Raw genomic sequence first — 23,572 nt, 5'->3', positions numbered from 1 at the left:
AAACGCCTGAATTCTGGCTGGGTTTCTTTTGTGTTTGGAACTGAGGGCTCAATGCAGTCAATGTGATGTCTTTTGACAGCAGATCTGAAAAGCCTCTGTTCCCTCTCTCCCTCATTCTTTTCTCTCTCCTGTCTGTCATGTCACAGTACATGACATAGAGAAGACTCAGTGAAGACCATATGAGCATGTCTTAGTGTGCAAAACTTGTTTTGGACCTGTGTATTTGTCTGAATTAAGAAGCAAGAACTCAGGGCATCTAATCTATTTTATGAATTAAAGTGTTCATAATAAATGCTTCAGGCTTTTCAGTTTTGCAGATGTGGCACATCTGCACACATTTCACTGTGTTCCATAATTTGTTAATTCTGTTGGTTTGCAGGATTTGATCAGAACTCTTGTACTTCACTGTACAGAACATGCAGCTCTGATTGAGGCCAAAAAAAAATAGGTGTTTAATCAACTTTTACAATGTGTGTGTGTGTATGTGTTCTTTATTTGACACCTGTGAACAATACAGCCAGTAGCAACACTGCAGTGAAATTCTGCGTACTCCAAAGCCTCAACAGCGTGGAGTAAACACGCAGCAAGGGGAAAACAGTCCGGCTGGCTGGTGTGGCAGTTTGGGGCAGTTTGCAGATTAACTGGATTAAAAAACTAAAACTAAAAACATACTATCCCAATTCCAAGAATACACTATCCTATCCAAATCCTAATCTCAAGTTAGGATTTGCTGCCGTGATGACAATTGGGCTTGTTCAGACTGCAGGAAAATCCAATTTGTTTCTCAATTATGATCTTAAGGACTGACTGTAATCTGGAAGTGATCAGGTCGGATTGGTGTATTCTGACTCAAACTTTTATCTTTCAACTTTTTGATAAAAAAAAGAAAAAAAGAATAGGATTCCAGTCTGGATAGGCCAAAACTCTGATTTGGGCTGCCAGTCTGAACCTAATACAGACAGTGAACATACACTGAACAGACAAGCCTAACCAATTACAAAAAGTGTAGCTGACACACAGCTGCATCTCTGAATTATAACCATTCCTTCCTCATTCCATCTTTATTCATCATCCTCTCACCCTGAATGTCAAATCTTCCACTCCTCATTAACCACATTAACCCTGGCATCCCATTTCAGCATTTCATTAAACTGTATGTGAACATTTTCCAAACTTTAAAAAGATTTTCATTTTTTTTCAGATAATAGCCTAAGCGTCTTCTTTCCTTTCCTTTCCTTTCCTTTCCTTTCCTTTCCTTTCCTTTCCTTTCCTTTCATTTCCTTTCCTTTCCTTTCCTTTCCTCCTCTCCTCTTGTTGTCAGATAGTCAATATGTATTGGTCAAAATGAATATCAGATATTCTTTTCTAACACCATCGTATTCAATGTCCATCTTGCTTGTTTGACTGAACTGACTGAAAGAAAATATGTGCTGGAAAAAATAACGTTGCCTTTCTTCTGCAGGCTCGTACGTACAGTTGAAACAAGTGAGACCATCATTATACAAACCATAACCATCTCATATTCTGGTCAAAAAGAAAACTTCTGAATGACATACACTTCATCCAACTCTTACACCAACTGCACAAAGAGACACATGCATGCATGCATTATGTATATGTATTACTGTATGCGTCTCTGGCCCCTTCCCCTCCTCTCTCCTCCTTTCATATGTGTTGGTATCCAGTCATCTTATTAGTGTGGTTGCCCGAATTATTAGTGTGGTTCTTCGTTTCTCGAGCAACCCAAAAGTTTGGCATGCTACTCCTCCCACAGTTTTGGCGGTATACACAAAAAAAAAAGCCTGTGACTTCATTTGGAGAAAGTACCATCGCCTTGACTTGTCTGGGGTCTTGTACAAATGTACCAGAATGTCAGAAAGATCAATGTTTCTTCTACTTGTCAGGATTATCTGTTTGGTCATCTTGATCGCTCAGATCAGCATCAGATTCTTGAAGATTGTCTGGTGTAAGTGCTGAAAAGATGTGTGGCCTTAACGCTATTCCTCCCAGCGCATTCCTCGGGTCCCGGCGGCTGCAACCCACGACTCGTGTCGGTGCAACCACACTTGCAATTTCCCCAAATTGCGCCTTTCTAGTTAACAGTTTGCTCTCAGCTCAATATCCAACCTATTGTCCGGTTTTGAAAATAAGATAAGATCAATATGATTTGACCGTGGAACGTTAGGTTACGTATGTAACCTGGTGCCTCAGAAGAACTGGAAGCTCCGGTCAATTTATCTATTTGGCTGGCGTCCGTCGTGTGACCGTACCGTGCCATGACGACGTACCACCAAAATTACTTACTTTAAAGGAGTAGTTCACCCAAAAAATTACTTATTTTCTATCAATTACACACCCCATGAAGCATTGAATTCATGAAGATTTTTTTGTTTTTGTCGCATTCCTAAGCCAATAATTTGATTACCGGCTGGAGGATGCTAATGTATCCGGTAGGAGACTCAAAGGAGACTCTTTGAGTCTCCTACCGGAGAGACCGCCGGTCATCATACTATTGGCTTAGGAATGCGACAAAAAAACTAAAAAACTCCATGAATTCAATGCTTCATGGGGTGTGTAATTGAAGCTATTTTTTGGGTGAACTACTCCTTCAACCAAACCTTAACCAAAAAGATGTGCAACTGTAGCCAAATTGTTGCAATAGAAAATGTGTCATTACATTACAACAAAATTGTAATTTACAACAAATTAGCAGTTTAAATTATGAACACTATAGGGACACTATAGATTCACTGTGGTGAGAATCAGTTGACTGACCTGGTAGGAGTCAATGGCCTCTCGGTCCAGTGAGCGTGTGACTGACACGTCTCCTGTATCTATGTCGATGGTGAACACACCTCTGGGATCCTGGTCAGCACCAGGGCCTGTCAGATGAAACATATGGTTCACCCTCTTCTCTGCTGAGATCACCTGTGAAACACACACACACAAGCACACGCACACGCACACGCACACGCACACGCACACACACACACACACATGTGTAAGTTGTCTGACAATGCGGTTTTATTTGACACCTTTACCGTGACCTGGAGAGTTAAGATAGCTGTACTCACATGGGACTGTCACGGCCAGCAGCATACAGAGGTACCACAGCAACAGGAACAGGCAGGTGAGACAAACAAACACACACAAATACACCACAACATTAGATTTATATTCAGTACAGCAGCAAACAACATTAAAAAAAAAAACCTGATTCATGTTAGAGTCACACACACAGCAGCAGGAAAACACCAAAATTCTCTTTTGGGTCTCAAGTGAAAAAGTTTGGGAAGCCCTGAAGTAGACAATTATGTAGCCTGTACATTGTAGTGAGAGTCTATTTACATTTCCCCTAAATGATCCTTGATGCTCTGTTTTACTATTTCAATTGTATTACAAGAGTACATACAGAGCTTGTATTCCACTGGAATTGTTAACAAATAATTGATATGTCGGTAAGAAAACTGCCAGTGACTATTAAGACAATTACCTTCCAGCACATTCCATTTACCTGTCGAATCTACCTGTCAACAGTGTTTCTCACGTACGCACGCGCGCGAGCGCTGCGCGCACACGCACGCACGCACGCACGCACGCACACACACACACACACACACACACACACACACACACACACACACACACACACACACACACACACACACACACACACACACACACACACACACAGCACATCCATGTCAAAGTGAGTTCACATACACATATGCTCACGTCCACACACACACATACAGTGCATGTCAATCATCGTCCTGCCCCCCCACTGACCCTCATCAACTTCGTGAGTTCTGTCAAAAATGTCTAGTCTCCACCGTGCCTCAGCACCACAGGGATGCAAGGAGGTCACCTTTAATGAGACACTTCTCTCTGCATGTGAGGGACACGGGCTGAAGAAAAACATCTTCTACTCTCCACTTAAAAGCAGTGGTGTAAAGTAACTAAGTACATGTACTCAAGTACTTCACCCATTTTCAAGCGATTTTCATATAATTGGTCCTCACTAATGCTCATGATAATATGGTACCGTTTACTACTCTACTACTCGGTCTGTGTCTCAGAGGAGGGCTGTGGACAGTTCAGAAACCTGCCTACCAGTGACATCATCGATTGGGAATCCAAGCTAATAGAAACTGCAGAATTTCTATTCCTGGAAAGTTAACAATGGCTTCTATAATAGAAGCCATTGTTCTCACATTAATAAAAAAATCAATAAAACATTTGAAATCTTGTTTGAAAAAATGAAAAACAAACTGCCTAATTATGATATCACTGGTAGGCGGGTTTCTGAAGTGTCCACGGCCCTTCTTTGAGACAAAGAAGGGCCGTGGACAATCATTTATCATGAGCATTAGTGAGGACCAATTATATGGAAATAGGTTGAAAATGGGTGAAGTCGTCCTTAAGTACAATTTTTAGATATTTTTACTTTACTGGAGTACTTCCACATTTCAATACTTTTACCTATTGTACTTTTACTCCACTACAATGATTTGAAAACTTTAGTTACTAGTTACTTTGCAGATATAAATTATTATAAAACATACATTAACCACGTTAGCCCTATTTTATATATAATAGCCAATCTACAAGCTCACAACGCGTCGCAATGTGACACGTTGTGGGCTTGTAGATCTGCTATTTTCAATCATTTTGGAACTTTTACTTTTGGTACTTCAAGTAGATTTTGATGCCAATACTTTTGTACTTTTACTCAAGTAACATTTTGAACACAGTCCTTTTACTTGTGACAGAGTATTTTTATATTGTGGTATTGTTACTTTTACATAAGTAAAATACTTCAGTACTTCTTCCACCACTGCTTGAAAGAGCATGTGAGATGGAGCTCTCCACCCTTCAAGCCACTCTGTCATTTATCTCTAGCGCCACTTCATTTTTCTCTCAATCGCTCTCGTCCCTCTCCTCCACATGGTCCTCGCTCCCCGCTTGTTACTCTCTGACAAGAACCATCCTCGTTAATAAACTAACTGTCCGTCTCTCACTGCCCAGTTCATCATTTTATCATCTCTCTCTCTCTCTCTCTCTCTCTCTCTCTCTCTCTCTCTCTCTCTCTCTCTCTCTCTCTCTCTCTCTCTCTCTCTCTCTCTCTCTCTCTCTCTCTCTCTCTCTCTCTCCATCTTCTCATTCTGTTTGAAGTGTAAAAACTGTTAGAACCTGCAGTTGAAAAAACGATGACTGAGACACCCTACAATCATCTGTCAATGATAAATACAGGATACAGGGAGTTGATTGTGGATGTGTTCTAGTCATGTTTCTATTGGTCAGTTCATGGGTATAGTCAACCCATTCTATTAGTAATTCGACGCTACTTATATTCTAATTACTTTTCTTTGGTTGGAAAATCATGGAGAAGATGACCATAACATATATGTATTTAAAGGGCTTTAATTAATTCATTGCAAATGAGCAGATCTTCACTTGCCTACTGCAGCTATATTTGTATAGTTCACATGTGGCAAATTCTAAGTCATGTCATTGCAATAGCAATGCTATTTAACTGTATTTAGCAATCATTATTTCTTATAAATGAATCATTACTATCTCATTATACCCACTAATTACCCACAATTAGACTCTAATTTACAGGCTACAAATTATGCAAAGCAATACATGCACTGAAATACAGTAGTCCAAAACAACATCATAACTTTAAGCAAGCAGCCTAATTTCCCTTTGGGGATCAATAAAGTATTTCCCTTCTATTCCAATGTCAAACTCATTTATTGTACTACAAAATATGTACGTAAATCAAGACATTGCTTCCATTGTCAGTCAATGAATTGTTAATTGTGCAAACATTAGCTTCTGTTGAAAAATAATTGCTATACCAGAGTAACTGCTTATTTGTATAAAGTTGAAGCCTGCTAAACTTTCTTTAGATATCTCATCAGCAGCCATAATTTCACCCAATCTTTCCATTTGGCCCAGAGCTGATTAGAAGTGAATGACTCCAGGTCGCTGTTTCTCTTGCAGCCATTATGAGGGGTGAGACTACATTAGTAACGGTATGAGTGCAGGGTGACTCAACAGTGACTGTTGAGGAAAACCCACTAATTGACAAATTCAAACTTAGTTTAATTTTTCAAAATAATTCAGGGTTTCTATACAGTAAAATACAGTGAAGAATGACTCATTTGACTATATCACCTTTTTACCCACATCCCTGTAGACCAGCGCCTATGGTTTTTGGAACACTATTAAAACCCTCAATGATTTGTCTTTATGATTTGTCTTTTTCCACTACAACCCTAGTATAATATCTCGAGACAGTTATCCAATGTGAGTTTTAAACCACAATTTCTGACCCCATTTACTGACGTCTTTCCCATAGATACCAATGCAGATGTCGCTTTAGTCACTGTTCCTATAACGAAACAATAGGTTACTGGTTAACAGTCTTTGTGACTGCTGCTCTTGCCGTCCAGGTCCCAATAACAAACCCTCTTTCATAGTCACTTTTAAGGTTAATTCGGACAAACTGATCATTTGTATATATGCTACAGAGTATAGGATGTTAATTTACGGCTAGATTTCATGCAATTCACCTGTATTGAAGCAGATGCATTTGCTATATTACTCCACTCATTATTCAGGCTTTTCCTTTCATTTATCACCCATGTAATTGTGAATGTATATGTATATGCATATACCATATTGTCGTACTTCTCTTAGGTAGTTCTCAATAAGGTATAGGGTCTACACTTTGGAATGCCGCTTATCCTATGCTGAAAATATTCTCCATCTCTGTTGGTCTTTAAAGCAAACTACAAAAAAATGCTCATATCCAAAAAGCAGTAGATAAATAGGTCTATGTGCATGTATGTATGCATTTGGTTATGTGGGTTTGTAGGCAGGTGGGTAGGTGGTTATTCTGTATGCAGCATATATGCATGAACTGTGTGTACTGTATGTATGTATGTATGTATGTATGTATGTATGTATGTATGTATGTATGTATGTATGTATGTATGTATGTATGTATGTATGTATGTATGTATGTATGTATGTATGTTTGTATTTATGCATATCTCTTGAATGTACTACTGTAATTTTTTTGAATAATATGTATACTTTGTCTGATTCAGCAAAACAGGGAAGTTCTCTATACGCCTCTAGGCTTTTAAACTTCTGCTGCACAATATGGTTATATGTATTTTTTTCTCTCTTTATGTGCTAATAAATAAAAGGAAAACTATGCATGTATATACATACTCATTATGCATGTGAATGCAGATAAAGTCAACTTACATTATGTGTGTGAATACATACATACAGTATGCAAGTTTAAACATGTGTGCAAGTGAATGTACTGCATATGCATGTGTATATACATACACAGTATAGATATTATATACATACAGTACTGTATGTATGCATGGGAACAGTATATAGTATGTATGCATGCGAGTGAATACAGTACATGCATGCCTGTCACGCTGCAGCAGAGTAGGGACCCTGTGTGATTGAGCTTCCACTCTTGCCTGCTAATCAGAGGGATGAGTAGAGGTAGAGTCTCCTATAGCGCCATGATGATGAGGAGGGTACAACAACACCTCATCACAGCACACAGAGAGAACAATGGGGCAATTAACTGCCCTTTGATTGGTTAGCTAGGCCCGCGCTAATAGCATTTCGCTGCCTGTAGAGAAGTGACAAATAAACCCTCTTGATTCTTGATTCTAATAGCAGCCAATCAAATCAGGCCTGAAAAGGACAAGGAAGTTGAGGGACCCTTCATGGAAACAACTAAAGAGTCAAAACAAGTGCAGCATCTATTGTGTAGGGGTGGCGGGACTTGGGTCTGTTTGGAGGCGTTGTTTTTCATTGTATGCCTGACGTCATCGTTAACAAAGAGGCTGACTTTTAAGAGGACACTGAATCATTCATGTTTTGCTTTCGTTGGCTAATGAATCCATCTGAAATTCCCAAGGCAATTGAAATATAAAAAAGCAAGACATCAAAAGAGAATAATGAAAAATAAAAGTGACGGCAGATTCTATATCGCCTGCAGCTAATGACAGGGGTTCTAGCCTTGTTAACTACAGGCAGCAACACAGTCACTCACACTCCTCTGTTAAGCTCTGAAGGGTAGAACACCTCTGATGGTTCAAACCACACAAACATGCTGTTTACACCATTTCTAAGCTCTTCTTATCCTCTGCTTGTGCATGTGCGTGTGCATACGTGTGCATTTGCAAACAGCCACCATAAACAGGTCTGATGATGATTATCCAGTTGAAGAAAAGGAGGATCATTCTGTTCTTCATAAGTCAAAACATTAATTAGAGTAAACAATGCTTTCACACAACTGACTGTGGCTGGCTGCTAGACTTCTTTACTTTGTAGATTTTTTCAGTAGTTTTTTCAATTTATCAATTCAATTATTTTTATTCTGGTTGAAATGGGAAGAGTGACAAGGATGGAGAGGGAGAGAGAAACAGACAGAGGGACAGCCAGACAGAGAAAGGGAGAAAAGGAGAGGGGGAGAGAGAGCAAGAGAGAGGGACATTGATTGAGTGAGCTACATAAAGTAAGAATGAAGCTATGAAAGATTGTAGGAATAAAGACAAAATATAAACTAGTTGACAGCCACATGGTAGCAGGGATGAAGACAGGGAGGAGAAATGAAAAGGAGGTGTGCTGACAGGCACAGAGAGGCAGGATGTGCTCTGTACAGAAGACGTGTCTGTTCTCCTTGCTATAATAGCGGGGGGTTCATTCCTGCAGACAGCACTGTTTTATTGGAGCTGTCATGTCATGTCAGAGGCGTCCTGTTGATTTGTGAGCCTGACCCTGAGGTGAGGAAGGATAAACACACGTTGAAGAACTGACAGCAAGGACAGCTGAGATGGATCCACCAGTAGAAATTGGTGACATCTCAAGCTGATAAATTCAAGCCAGAGTGACAGCCCCCCGAAATAAAATAAACAAAAACAATATGCTTAAGTGTAAATTTTATCAGAGTGTGTGTGCGCGCCTGTGTTTTGTGCATGCATTCACCCATTGCTTCTTTGTGTGAATGCGTTGAATTGTTGCAGCGACAGTAGCAAATGTATTGCATGTGTGAGAGTTCATATGCTCCAAAGCATCAGTTCAGTGACCCAAACACATGTCTTCTGTCTTAAATGGCCATGGTATGGATGGAATTCACATGGAGTCATGTCTCAACATTATTCATTTTTATACACCAACTATTATTTTGGTATTGTATGTCCTTCGTCTATCCATCCCTTCCTCCCTCCCCCCGCCCGTCCGTCCGTCCGTTATTCTTCTCATTGCTCTACTGCCGCCATTTGTGGTCTGATTTGAATGAAACCTCACAGGATTCAGTACCAGCATATATATCTTGAAAGAGTTCACGTTTCAGCTACAGAGCCCCGTCTCTGAAAACAATCCCGCGGCCAGCAGGAGGTGTGACGGAATGCAACAAGGTTCCTCCTCCACTGGGAGTCAATGACATGAAAGTGTGCAACTGTGAATATACAGTAGTACACATGTTGAGAAAGCACACATCCAGGCACTGCTTCCACACAGTCCAGCATACAAACACCAGAACCAGAAATGTTGCTGACTGCCTCTCTCCCAGAGAGAGAGGCTGATAAATTGAGTAATGTAAGTAATGTTGAATAAGAAGTGTAAACAAATCTATTTCACTTAATTAGTCTGACAGACCATACAATTGGTCAGACAGTGCACATTATAACTAAGCCTATAAGCCTAACCCTGAGCTTAACTTCACAAAAAACGATGCCTAACCCTCGCCTTAACCCTCGCCCTAACCCTAACATTAACCTCACAAAAACAATGCTAAACATAACATCTCACTAATCTAAGATTTGTCGGACTAATGGGCAACCCCCTACAAACCTGACTGTCATTAAAGGATGGAGTCTGGCTGGAGCGTAATGAAGATGTATGGATGGAGAGGGAGTGATGACGGTATAGGGTGGATGGACAGACAAACTGATGAAGATATAGTGCATACATGGCCGCCATGGCATACTGGCGGCCCAGGGGGCCACATGTGGCCCCCACCTTCACTTAATGCGGTAAATATCGGAATACTGATATATTATTGATTTCAGCTGTTACAATTCCAAACATGCAACGAAAACTAACCTGGATTCCAATTCAAAATTAGCAAAAATAGCAGATCTACACGCTCAAAATGCGTCGCACCGCGGCGCGTTTTGAGTTTGTAGATCGGCTATTTTTGCTACTTTTGTGTGACATAGAATGGTCGAAGTACGGCATTCATTTACGAAAAAAGTTACAATACGGAGAGAAGAGGTGTTTGCCCGACAGTATATGCAATGTGGCCCTCTGGAGTGAGTGTGGAAATATAGTGGCCATCTCCATCATCAAAGTCGCCCACCCCTGATATAGTGTATGGTGAGAGGGTGCAGAGGAAGTAGTTGTAGAATGGAATTGTTTGATTGCTAATGATCACATCACGTTACTACAAAATCTCAGTAACACCTTGAACAAAACCTTCTCACTTCACTCTCTCTCCCTCTCTCTCTCTCTCTCTCTCTCTCTCTCTCTCTGTGCACAGCCCCCTGCAGACTGTTCACAACCCACCAAATGAAAGCTTGCGATCTCACACTGTGTCCCTGGTCCTCTCAGCCCCCCTGAGGTTTCACACAGAGAACAGTGTTAGCATAAACAGGAGGCTCTGGCTCTGATGATGGGGCTCTAGTGTGCAATTATCTATGATGAGCAGGGCTCAGTTTGGAATATGTTTTCAAATGCCGGTGTGAATGGGCACAGAGAGATGTGGTTGATCCTAAAGTGTTCGGCCTCAACAAAGGTGCTCGTCACACCGAGATCCATCAAAGGCTAACAGTGACATACATATGGGGCTAAATGTAATGTATGGTTCGCTACCACCAGCTGCACTATGTTCTTCACACATATCTGGTTCTCTCGAGACAGACTGTTGAGTGTTGACTCAAAAGCGTACAGCTAACAGTCATTGAAAGCCCCCCCCCCCCCCCCCCCCAAAAAAGAAAGAGAAAAAAACAGTAAATGATGGAACAACAGTAAACTCACCAATATTGCACTTCTATGGACAGCTTGGGTTAACCTTTTTGTCTCTGTAAAGCCGTTGTTTCATAAAGAATCCACAATCAACTTTCTCTCAATAAACTCTGTGAAGCCATGTTCGTCTTCTTTTGCTGTGATTCACACCTGTGTTACCTGTGTGTGTTGTTGTTATCACCAGCTTGTGGGAAATGCACATTTTAGATCACTCAACATCCTGCATTTTGAAGCAGAACGTTGAGGGATTTAAAATGAGCACTGCCCAAAACAACTTCAGTCACACGCCTGGTGGTAATGAGCACACACAGGTAACGCAGGTGTAAAACTCAGCAAAAGAAGGAGAACAATTAAAAGTATCATGGCTGTGTTCATCGACATAAAGTTGCTCATAAAAGGATAACGGTGTATTTTTGTGAAACAAAGAATCTAAAGAGACAAAGAGGATAACCCGAGCTGTCCATAGAGGCGCAATATTGGTGAGTTTATCGTTGTTTAATAGAATCATATTGGACTTTTCTGTGCCATGAATAGGGCTGTCAGTGGAAGGAATTGCAACTTGGAGGTTGGGACCCCTTAAGTTGCTTGCGCTAGATCAGCCCATGTGTTCCTCACCCTGCCAATGATCCTTGGAAAGGGGGCTCTCTGGTTCTCTGTGACGACCATAGGTGGAACCAGCAGGGATCTCTTAGACCTGTAGGACAGCGTCTGACCAAGACCCAGGATGTCCTGCAACAGAGAGGATAAACACATTACACATTAACGCACGCACACAGCATGCAGTTACAGTATGCAATTGAGGGGGGGAAAAATCCTATAGTTACGTGCCTGATCGCTCAGCGATTTGTGTCCAAACGCTACAAAGAATACATACACGTTTCCGGTTCAGATTTGAACCGGTTTATTATAAATTGAGTTGGGATGTCAGCATGTACGGTATCTGTGAATTAGTACATTTTCCGCGTCATATTGTCTTTATATTTTCTTGACTGAGGTACAGTATGTGTGACGTGGAGAGCATTGTGAATACATCTTCACCTCTATAACATTAAGTTGTCAACTGAGTCTGCCCACTTACCACATTCCTTGATACTCTCAAGCTAGACTATATTCCACACACACCTCCAGAGAGGTAAACAGTAATTGTCTGGTGTCCTTGAACTTCAACACTCACTACACTGTCACTGCATCTCCACAATATTTGATGTGCTACCTCCGTGCTTATCAGACAGTCACAGTGATAGGGGGGTTTTGAGGACAACTGGCTTGTGAATCGCTTACATTCGCTTACATACAATTCCTGCACATTCTATCACTGTGAATATGGAAGATTGAATGGGACAACACATTCTCACTTCCAACTCAATATATATATGACAAGCTGTGAAACAATGACCATAATGTCAACATGGGAGGTGAAAGGTACCCCTTTTGAATCTAGCATGTTGATGCACCATTAAAACATTTAACACACGGAAGACAAGCCATCAGAAGCAGACTTGAGCCGTGTGAGGCACGCCTGATCGAGGCACTAGCCGAGCGAATGCCTGTGCTGAGCGGTGCGAAGCTGAGTCAACGCCGTTCAAGTTGCATACGAATAGGGTGAGAATCCGTTTGTCCTCGTCAACAGGCGATGCGACATGGGCACCTTTTGCCTCCCAAGCTGACGTCCGGTCACATGTTGCCCAAGCATGTTATGGGTTGGGAGTGAGAATGTGTTGAATGGGAAGATTCCAACAATTATTGAGAAAGCACAAGAGCAGTGAGATGGGTCAAGGAGGGAAGAAGGCCTGGAGGACATGAAGGAGAGGTATACAATTATGAGATAGTATACTTATATTTTTATACTTCAATTCAGTGCTGAATACTTGAATTATGATAATACTGCCATTGTAAAGCAAAGCAGAGGAGAGGAGCGTGACATCAACCATATTACAAATTCATACTCAAGTTTTCAAATTCAATTCTTTAAGACATTTTTCTTATTACTTTCCCCCAGGAGTTCAATGTGAAAAGAGAGTGAATATGAACAAATGAGAGATGACAAGGTTTTCACCAAGCCAAGCTATGTGTATGCAGAGGAAGGTAATTTGAAATGTTCCTTTCATGCTTGGGAACACAACAGAATAATCTCATTTCATCTTCATCAAGGTTCTTGTTATATATTGTGAGAAGAAATGTTTTCACTCTGTGATCGCTGATGCAGTTAGGGTCCCTCTGTTGGCTGAGGTGTTGAAAGAAAATAACGCCTGTCTTTGACACTATGAACGAGACAAGTTATTACTGTTAACATGGAGGCTGTGACCTATAGGAATCAGCTGGACACACACACACACACACTCACACACACACACACACACACACACACACACACACACACACACACACACACACACACACACACACACACACACACACACACACACACACACACACACACACACACACACACACACACACACACACACAGCTTGCTGTAGTGTATATTATTCCAGCCTGGTTGCCAGGGAAAACATTGCACTGTACGTTTCTGCCAATCATAAGGTTTTTGAACCCCCAAAAAACGTTGCACATCAACATTTTCAGGGAAGGACCACATGGACTCAATCCTAGATTGTATCGCTTCATTACATTATAAATGAGAACCGATTATGTGCTATTCTCAGCCTATTCTAATCTTTATTCTACTCCATTCTCTATCTTTATGCAACTTGAATGGTGCTGAATCGGGAGCAGTCAGCAGTGGGCTTTGAAGTGCTCTGTGTAGGCATTCACTTGTGCCTTTCTCGGGTAGGGACGCATCTGTTGCCAACTGTCCCTTGATTTAACCACTTAAACCCCAGCATACGTATTGTAGGGGAAGCTTTTGCAGAAAATAGCCGATCGACAAGCTTTACAACGCGTCGCTCTAAGCTTGTTGATCGGCTATTTTCAGCAAAAGCTTTCCCCACAATAACAGAAAACGGAAAAGACACCTCACGCCCTGAGGGACTCTACTCCAGTGTTTATCAACCTTTTTTGTGCCAAGGCACACCTGGCATAGACAAAAGATCCCAGGGCACACCTAGATATACGGTATATATATATATATAATTATATATATATATACGGTATATATACACACACTAGGGGTGTTTTTTCATTTCATGAAACGATACGATACGATATTGGGCACACAACTTCGATACGATTTCGATACGATACGATACGCACTTTATTATGAAAATATATGGGGGAGAAAAAAAGCAAATGCAAACAAATATTTCAGTTTTTGCATTATTCAGACATGCAAACTTGTAGCTTTTCAGCTTCCACTAGCCGTTTTGAATCCAAATAGGGCAATAGTGTGACACCTGACCCGAAAAAAAAACAGCATGTTGTCACCCTTTTCACCTCGGGCTGTTTCTATGCCTGATTATTATTATTGTAAAAAAATATATATATATTTTTTCAAACCTTCTTCAAACGGCGCGGCACACCTCAGCAGTAGCCCCGGCCCAAAATTGGGACGTTTGCCAGGGTTGATAAACACTGCTCTACTCAGCCGTATGGGGTTAAAGTGGTTGAGGAATCGTACCTTATTTGAAAGCTAATAAAGACGTGTCCTTCATTGAACTGACAATGGACACACTTCATTCCTTATTTTTGGGGGAATCAATCATTGACAGTTGACACACATGTTACAAGTTCAAACAGCTCACATACATTCTGTATAGTATATACAGGTTGTAACCACTTAAACCCTCTAAACTGGAGTTGTCTCTCTACTTGGACCGCCTTTTTCTGTCTACACCAAATCTCTTAGCCAAACATAGCTCACAATGTTGTGACTCGTTGTGAGCTTGTAGATCTGCTATTTTTGCCTAATGTTTCCCCCAAGAATATGGATGCTGGGGTTCAAGTGGCTAATATAACTAGAGGTGCGGGCCGATACGCGGCCCTCACACCTACGCCGCACCGCTGATCCGACTGATACGCCCATATATGGAGATCTCTGTATCTGTTGGTCCTTGTCCATTTCATGCCCATAAATGGAGATCCCTGATGTCATCAGTATCCTATATGCCCATATATGGGTATGCCCCCTTTTGCGCCCATATATGGAGCTGACTGATTTGTTTGCTGATGCCATGACGACACATTGAGGTTAGACAACACACTCCATATTTGGGCGTAGCTGCATTGGGAACTCCTTATATGGTTATGATGACAGATGATGTTAGATGATGTTAGATGATGTCAGAGGTCCGCCCGCCCCGCCGGCCGGCCGGTCCTCCCTTAAGCCAATTTTAATATACCGTACTTTGGACATACAGTATATACAGTGAGATGTTATCTTTTTCTGGGCATCCCTTATTGGAAATAAGGGACCCCCATACAAAACATGAATTTAAAGATGATTTAGCTGCATGTTTTGCTAACAAGGTACAGATACAGTGGTATGCTAAAGAGAAATAACACACAATACACAATGTCTTGTTTGACCAATCAGGAATAGAACAACCCTGTCGAATGTGAAATGTGTAATAAAGTATCAGCTTCTCTGTCCCTAATTGAATTAAAGATTAAACCCCTTGAGATGCATGCATGTCTTTCACTGCCTGTGTCCTTAAACAAACCTTCTTAACACTGATCTGATCTCTGGTCTGCTAGGCACATACCATAAGATGAGTGTGAAATGACTGAGTGTGAAATGAAAACAGTTTGAATAATGAAGACAAAACTCTGAGGATTAATTATTTAATTTGCATTACAAACAGTGTCTTTCTTTTGTCCTTCCTGTTTTATGGCTGACTGTGCCGTGTTTAATTGGCAGTGTGCATGCTTGCGTGCGTGCATGTGTGCATGTGTGTGTCGCTGGTGAGGACTGAATGACAGAAAGGAGGTAGGGGGTAAAAACTGAGCCATTTGCCTCAGTCAGACACAGTGAGGACATCAATGCCTCAAATCACCCCACTCACCCCCACACACGTATGCAGAGGTGTAAAGTAAGTACATTCACTCAAGTACTTTACTTACATTTTGTCCTATATATTACTCTGTGTCACGGTGATTTGAACTGTCCACTGGCAGAAGAATAAAAACCAACAGTGAGTGTACTGTGTATGGGGTCCATGATTAGCAACAAGCAAGCTGATGGACTCTTCAGCTCCTAGCTGCTGTGACTGAAGTGACCACATTTTGAGTAGAAAGGTAGGGAGGTCTGATTCATGAGCACAGTATCTTTAGGGGCGGCCATAGATGAGTGATTAGTGAGCCCGCCTAGGGAGTCAGAGGCCCTGGTTGCCCCAGGTACGATTCCAGGCCAGGCCAGCAAATGTGTCGATGAAATGAAATGTGTCCCTGAGCAAGACTCTTAACCCCTAATTGCTCACAGGCCCTCATTGGAAACAAGACCGCAAGGACTTTCATGAACGGACCTGTTAAAGGAATTATCCTATCCTTCAACTGGCTGAACTGGTGCATATTGGACACTAATAAATATTTGTTTTGTTTATTTTCGCCCAACATCAGCATGGTGGTCTCTTCTTCCTTCCTATTGTGGTATTGTGATTGAACTTTGCAGAGAGGTTTGACAACAACAGAGCTTTCTTTATTTTCTTTTATAATCAAGAATTGTTGAAAGGGTGAATTTGATTTGAACGAGAGCTTTGAATTAATCTGTCTCCTAACTTTTATTTCAACATCGTGATTAACATTACCGTTATTTTTGCGTGATTTTTTTTCTGTTAATATTTGTTAATATGTGTGTTTGATGAGTTATTTCCTCATGTCAGGGTATGATGTACGTAGGCTACATGGCTTAATGTAGTTTTTGCCATGCTGATCTATTTTACTAGTTTAGTGTAGCACTAGCTACACGGGTGGCTAAGCATGCACTGCTTATGTTTAAGCCTGTGCATGCCTGCGGGTACTGTATGTGTATTTCTGTGTGTGTATTTAAGAGCAAGAAAGAAGAGAATGCGTGTGCGTGCGTGTGTGAGAGAGAGAGAGATAGACAGAGAGAGAGAGAGAGAGAGAGAGAGAGAGAGAGAGAGAGAAGAGAGAGAGAGAGAGAGAGAGAGAGAGAGAGAGAGAGAGAGAGAGACTGTGCCGTGGCAGTAAACCCCATCCTTGTCCATTCTGTCATTTTCTCTCTCGATGCTGAATTTGAAATGAGTCATGACTCATTTATAGTCAGAGAGTTAGAGAGCAATAGATGGCATCACCAAGTGACAACATTGACCCACATTAACAACTATGTTGGTAGTCAAGATGGCAGACTCACTCCCCATTACATTTTCAGTATGAAAACTCACCTCCCTATTACTCTTATTTCTTATATACCTTCTTGTCGCCTACTTTGGTTAGATGCTTGTTATACTAGGTATATAATAAGTATGTTTTTGACCAGCTGCTTGCAAAGCACGCTGGTCTAAGAAGAGACTGACCTACTAGTCATCCTCGACATATTCGCAACATGTTTTCAATCATTGGCTGTCCTTTAAGCCAATGGGATATTTTCCCATACTCTGAACGGGCGGTCTCGTCCTCCCAAGCTATGGCTACTAGACACGCCTCTCGCCTCTCTGGCTACTATATACGCCTGCCGTCAGTTCAAATCACCGTGACACAGAGTAATATATAGGACAAAATGTAAGTAAAGTACTTGAGTGAATGTACTTAGTTACTTTACACCTCTGCATACGAGCTGCGGAGAGTCCGTTCTGTCCTAGCAGTGTTGCCAGATTCTGCGAGACAAATCAGCAACCAGGTCTATGAAAACAAGCCGCGCATACACACACACACACACACACTCACACACACAGTCTCACACACGCACGCACGCACGCACGCACGCACGCACGCACGCACGCACGCACGCACGCACGCACGCACACACACACACACACACACACACACACACACACACACACACACACACACACACACACACACACACACACACACACACACACACACACACACACACACACACACACACACAGAGAGAGAGAGAGAAAATAAAGCATGCAACTGGTATAGTATGACTGTCAGTCATCATTTCTTGTTACTTCTTCACATGATATCTAGATGATACTAGATAGGCATGTACTGTTTGCTTGACTACAAATGCTTAGAGTGTTATTCAGATGTTTTTAGACATGTTTAGGATTGCATCACTGCTCCTGGTGTTCCTGATGGCATCAGTGGCTGTGCCCACTCTCATTGGATCAGTTCACACACAGAAGCAGCTGGGATGAGGATCTGCATCTCATTGGATCAGTTCACACACAGAAGCAGCTGGGATGAGGATCTGCATCTCTAAATCTGAGGCCATATGGTTCTTGACAGGAAAACAATGGATTGCACCACTGCAGGTAAGGAATGAGTCCTCGACCCCAAGCGAAGGAGTTCAATCTCAGGGTCTTGTTCACGAGTGAGGGGAACCGGAGCGTGAGATCAGCCAGAGAATCAGAGCAGTAGGAGCAGCGATGTGTTTGCTGTACCGCACCATTTTCACGAAAAGAGAGCTGAGCCAGAAGGCAAAACTCTCGATCTACCGGTCTATCTTCGTTGCTACTCTCACCTATGGTCATGAACTGTGGATCATGACAAAAAGAACACGATGGCGGATGCAAGTGGCTGAAATGGGTGGCTGTCATCTCCCTTAGGGATAGGGTAAGAGGTCAGCCACCTGAGAGATAGTTGTAGGAGCCGCGGCTCCTTTACGTAGAAAGGAGCCAGTTGAGTTGCTTCGAGCATCTAGGAAGGATGCCTAATGGACGCGAAGGCCTTTTCCTGGGAAGTTGAAGCGCAAGGGGGTGGGGGGGGGGGGGGAGAGAGTCATTGCACTGCAGTCAAGGCACAGACGGCTGTGTTGTTGACGGACAACGGATGCACACTTATGAGAAACAACAAAAATTAAACCTGACAAAACAGTTGCGTGCATTAGCGCAAGATGAGGATAAAGGAAACATTAAGTCTAAATGTCCAGTTTGCTAATTCACAACTACTACTACTTTTGTATTTGAAACTTTAAATTTCTCTAAATATTATAAACTTTCAGGACAGCCTAAGTACAAATATAATTTATGAAAAGGCTACTATAGGCTACAGTGAAGTCGGACTGAATAATGACTGAAACGTTTTTTCTTTTTTTACTCTCTTGGTGTGGGGATTATCTGGCACAGTAGTTGTGAATTAGCAAACTGGACATTTAGACTGAATGTTTCCTTTATCCTCATCTTGCGCTAATGCACGCAACTGTTTTGCCAGGTTTTATTTTTGTTGTTTCTCATAAGCGTGCATCCGTTGTCCGTCAACAACACAGTAGTCTGTGCCTTGACTTCAGTGCAATGACTCTCTCCCCCCCGCCCCCCTTGCGCTTCAACTTCCCAGGAAAAGGCCGTTCGCCTCCTGGACGGTCTCCCAGGGAAGTTTTCCTGGGCATGCCCAGCTGGGAAGATGCTACGGGGCAGAGCGAGGACCAGGCGGGGGTCCTCGGTGGGGGTCCTTCTACATGCTGGCCTGGAAATGCCTCAGGATCCCCCAGTCAAAGCTGACTAAAACAGATAAATAACCCCACAGTTAAGAGTGGGATGTGGCTGACAGAGGAACATCAAAGCCTTGGTCCATACAGACAACATTGCTGTCGAGTGGAAACCTTGTATGTCCAAAACAATTACTTTTCAGTTCTAATGGATCCAATATAGTTGTTATTTAGTTCTTGTTAATACTTTTCATTGGTTCAATATTTATGATATATAGAGGCACACTTAAACACTTTCACTGATTTTTTTTTTTAAATAGCAAAAGTACCAAAAATAGCAAATCTACAAGCTCACAACAAATCACATAGCCACACACTGTGAGCTTGTAAATCAGCTATTTTGCTACATTTGTGTGACATTGTAGTTGTATGACGAAGTAGGGCATTAGCTTACGAAAACTAAAAAAATATATATACGTTGAAATATGGAGATACAAGGTTTCTGCCCAGCAGCAAAGATATGAACCAATGTGCTATATGTTCCGCCTGACAGTAGTGGTGGGAAAAAACGTTCATTTCAGAGAACGAACTATTTCGTTCACGTTCACGGCAATGATTCGTTCAAATGATTTGTTCACGTTCTCGTTCAGTAGCGCTATTTTCTAGGTGTAAAACACCATCGCGGGAGCGTTTTTTTTTACGTCGCACGTACGGGGGGAGGGGGGCATGAATGGTAGCGTGAACGTAACAGTTTCAGAAAGTGAACGAGCTTGTTCACGTTCACAGCAAATAACTAGTTATTTTGAACGAATCGATCATAAACGACACATCACTACCTGATGTCGGCTCCCATTGAAAATTCTACACAAAAAGACTGAGTCTAATAGCAGCGTGGCTGCCATGTGGATCTCAAACAGCATGTGTCCTGTCATGACAAAAGTTCTCTCTCTGCTTTGGAAAAAGGGGAATGAGTCTGCAGCCCTGACTGCCAACATACTGTAGGCTGTTAATGTGGGTTAATGGTGTCACTTGATGATGCCATCTACAGGTCTTGATCTCTGACCACAAATTAGTCATGACTCATTTCAAATACACCACCGAGAATGAAAATGACAGAATGCTAAAGTAACACTTCTCATCAATCGATGATGACTCAGTCTCTCTCTCTCTCTCTCTCTCTCTCTCTCTCTCTCTCTCTCTCTCTCTCTCTCTCTCTCTCTCTCTCTCTCTCTCTCTCTCTCTCTCTCTCTCTCTCTCTCTCTCTCTCTCTCTCTCTCTCTCTCTCTCTCTCTCTCTCTCTCTCTCTCTCTCTCTCTCTCCTCCCCCGCTCCCCTTTGGGGTTGCTATTGTTTGGTCTTTTGGTCAGGTTTTCAACTCTCAACACCCCCACACACAAACCACCTTTCACTCATCCATGCGTGCAACACCCTACTGATTTAACTGGCCTTCATCCAATTATGCACAAACAAAAAAGAAAACACACTCACAAACATATTATGCACACAAGGTACAGTATCATACGGTCACATTAATTATAGCTTATAGGGAACTAGCCTTCCCACATTATGACTTGTCAAAGTCCAATTCACTTATGTCCTCTACAGCAGGCCAAGGTAATATCATGGACCAAATAAACCACAGTGGAAGACAACGACAACATGAGAGGTGAATGACACTGTGAATAAGAAACATTCATTATACACGAAGCACAGGAAATGACATCAGCAGGACACCGAGGACTGCAGCAGAGAAGACAGATGACACCTCCTGTAAACTCCTCCTAATCAGGTTGGAGTTGACGGAGGCAAGGAGTACCAGCAGAGGATATGAAGTCAGGAGGAGAGGTCTTATATAAACGTAGCCTACACAACCTTGCAACAACCTTGTCACAGGTGCATCTAAAAACCAAACCACGTCTCCACACAGAGGCACACGTAATGAGCATGTGTGCATGTTATACACGTAAACATTCATGCTATAAATGTGTGCTCACCTGTAAACTGTGAGGAGATTTGACTGGCAGTCCAGTGACGTCCACCTGTGCCATGTCATCCACGTCAGCGGTCAACCCGTGGATGAACATGACAGGTCCGTAGTACAGGACGTCCTGCCTCGGAACCAGATTCAGATCCCCGTCCACCTGGAAGTTGGGGTCCGACACCTCAAACGTCACGCTTTCGTTCGTCGCACAGTCCTCAAACAAAACTGAAGGGAGAGAGGACAGACCAGGCAGGCCGTTATTAAACTCTGTGTGTGTGTGTGTGTGTGCGTGTGTGTGCGCGTGTGTGTGTGTGTGTGTGTGTGTGTGTGTGTGTGTGTGTGTGTGTGTGTGTGTGTGTGTGTGTGTGTGTGTGTGTGTGTGTGAGAGAGAGAGAGAGAGCGAGCGAGAGCGAGAGCGAGAGCGAGAGCGAGAGAGAGAGAGAGAGAGAGAGAGAGAGAGAGAGAGAGTACTACCACCACAGTTTATCTCTTCTGACTGTGTTCATCCTTACTTTATCTGTTTCACACACTCCCCTCGGTATGACATGATCCCCAGAAGTCTAACCCTCCACCATCTACCTGGGTGGTGGAGGGCTCCTTCCTCAACCCCCTGGAGGGAGGGATGGAGAACGGAAGAAAGTGTGTGTGCGTGCGTGCGCGCGCGCGTGTGTGTGTGCACGCTACACACCTCTCTTGTCTGGCGTAGCCAGACGATCAGAGACATACTGATACTGATACTGTATACGTCTGGGGAAATCTAAATTCATTGAATGGGGCTTATGGACGCCAGAGAAAAGCGGTAACAAACCTACGCCCACTGCTTTTGAAAAACAATCCTGATACCATCCCATATGAGGGAACGCCCCTGAACTCTTTGTATTGGTTTTGTGAAGCCAATTTTACATTTCCCAAATTGTTTGCATCGAGTTTTAGTCCATTCATTGAATTTAGATGTCACCAGATGTACCAGTCTGGCTATGCAAGACTACTCACCCCCTGTCAGAAAACATATGCACACATATTCAGACATATGGTGGTTTCTGTAACCTTAATATAACCTTTATATAACACTCATGGTCGGAAATAATAAAACATGAATTTATATTTATATTACTGCATGTTCCTGGACTATGAAGTGTGGAGTTGTCTGCTTTCTTGGAGGAAAGATAGGATATGACTTGAACAACAATAACAAGCAGTAGATGTTAATGGAGAAAACTTTTACATTTCTGGTTGGATAGATGGAATCTTCCATTCTGCAGGGACAGTGTCTCTGCATAGTTGTCAAGACGAGGTCCTACATGATTCATTCATTATGGATGAGATCCTCCCAGATTACCATACACTGGAAATCACTGTGGCTGGTGGCTAGCTGAGGGAAATCCTTCACAGAGGACCTGGAAGGAATTCATCTCTGTGTTCTGGTCACGTTGGGGAATAATAGATGCCATTTTCTTTATGCAGAAATGGGCTTAGATTTTACTGATTACGTTATAACAGTTATACCACAGGAACCCTCTTTTCCATATGGTTCAGTTAGACCCTAGAATTAATCACTGAATGATAACCACGGTTAGATCAAAACTGCACTACACCATTTACAGACACAGTAATAGGCTGGTCACTATAGTAAAAGGCCACACCGGTGATTTACTGACCTTCTGCTATAGGGCCATTAATCAATGCTCGTTAATCAGTTATTGCTTTTCAACATTAGAAGAAAATCTGGGGTTATTATTAGATAAATTGTTACTATTTAGTCAGTCTGTTAACTCACCACAATTTAGGCAAAAAAAAACACACAGGCTGCCAATGTAATACAAAAAAAAATCTAAAACTGATGTGTCATACCAAGTTGGCCCTAGCAACAGAAGAACATTTGGCAAAAATAGCCAATCTACAAGCTCACAGAACATCACAACGTGATGCGTTTAGTGTGACTTATTCTATCTCTCTATCTCTCTGACATTTCAAGATCTTCCCTCTACGTTCAAGACCGGAGCGACGCTTCAATGGACACCGAGGAAGACATGGGAAGTC

At 42.2% G+C, this 23,572-nt stretch overlaps 1 protein-coding gene across 1 annotated transcript in view; it reads right to left on the bottom strand.

Annotated features, from left to right (window-relative positions):
- cdh13 (cadherin 13, H-cadherin (heart)) overlaps positions 1–23,572 on the bottom strand; it is a 266,521-nt gene that overhangs the window by 117,514 nt on the left and 125,435 nt on the right. Inside the window, exons 3-5 of the mRNA XM_080437656.1 lie at positions 21,546–21,757; positions 11,695–11,808; positions 2,776–2,928 (exon numbers count right to left, since the gene is read on the bottom strand). Coding sequence (XP_080293782.1) covers positions 2,776–2,928; positions 11,695–11,808; positions 21,546–21,757 — 479 coding nt within the window. The remainder of the gene's footprint in view (positions 1–2,775; positions 2,929–11,694; positions 11,809–21,545; positions 21,758–23,572) is intronic.

Source organism: Gymnoscopelus braueri (genome assembly GCF_963280865.1).
Source record: "Gymnoscopelus braueri genome assembly, chromosome: 9".
Taxonomy (NCBI): Eukaryota; Metazoa; Chordata; class Actinopteri; order Myctophiformes; family Myctophidae; genus Gymnoscopelus; species Gymnoscopelus braueri.
Note: the sequence above shows the minus strand (reverse complement) of the source record. Positions and strands in the feature narration are given on the sequence as shown.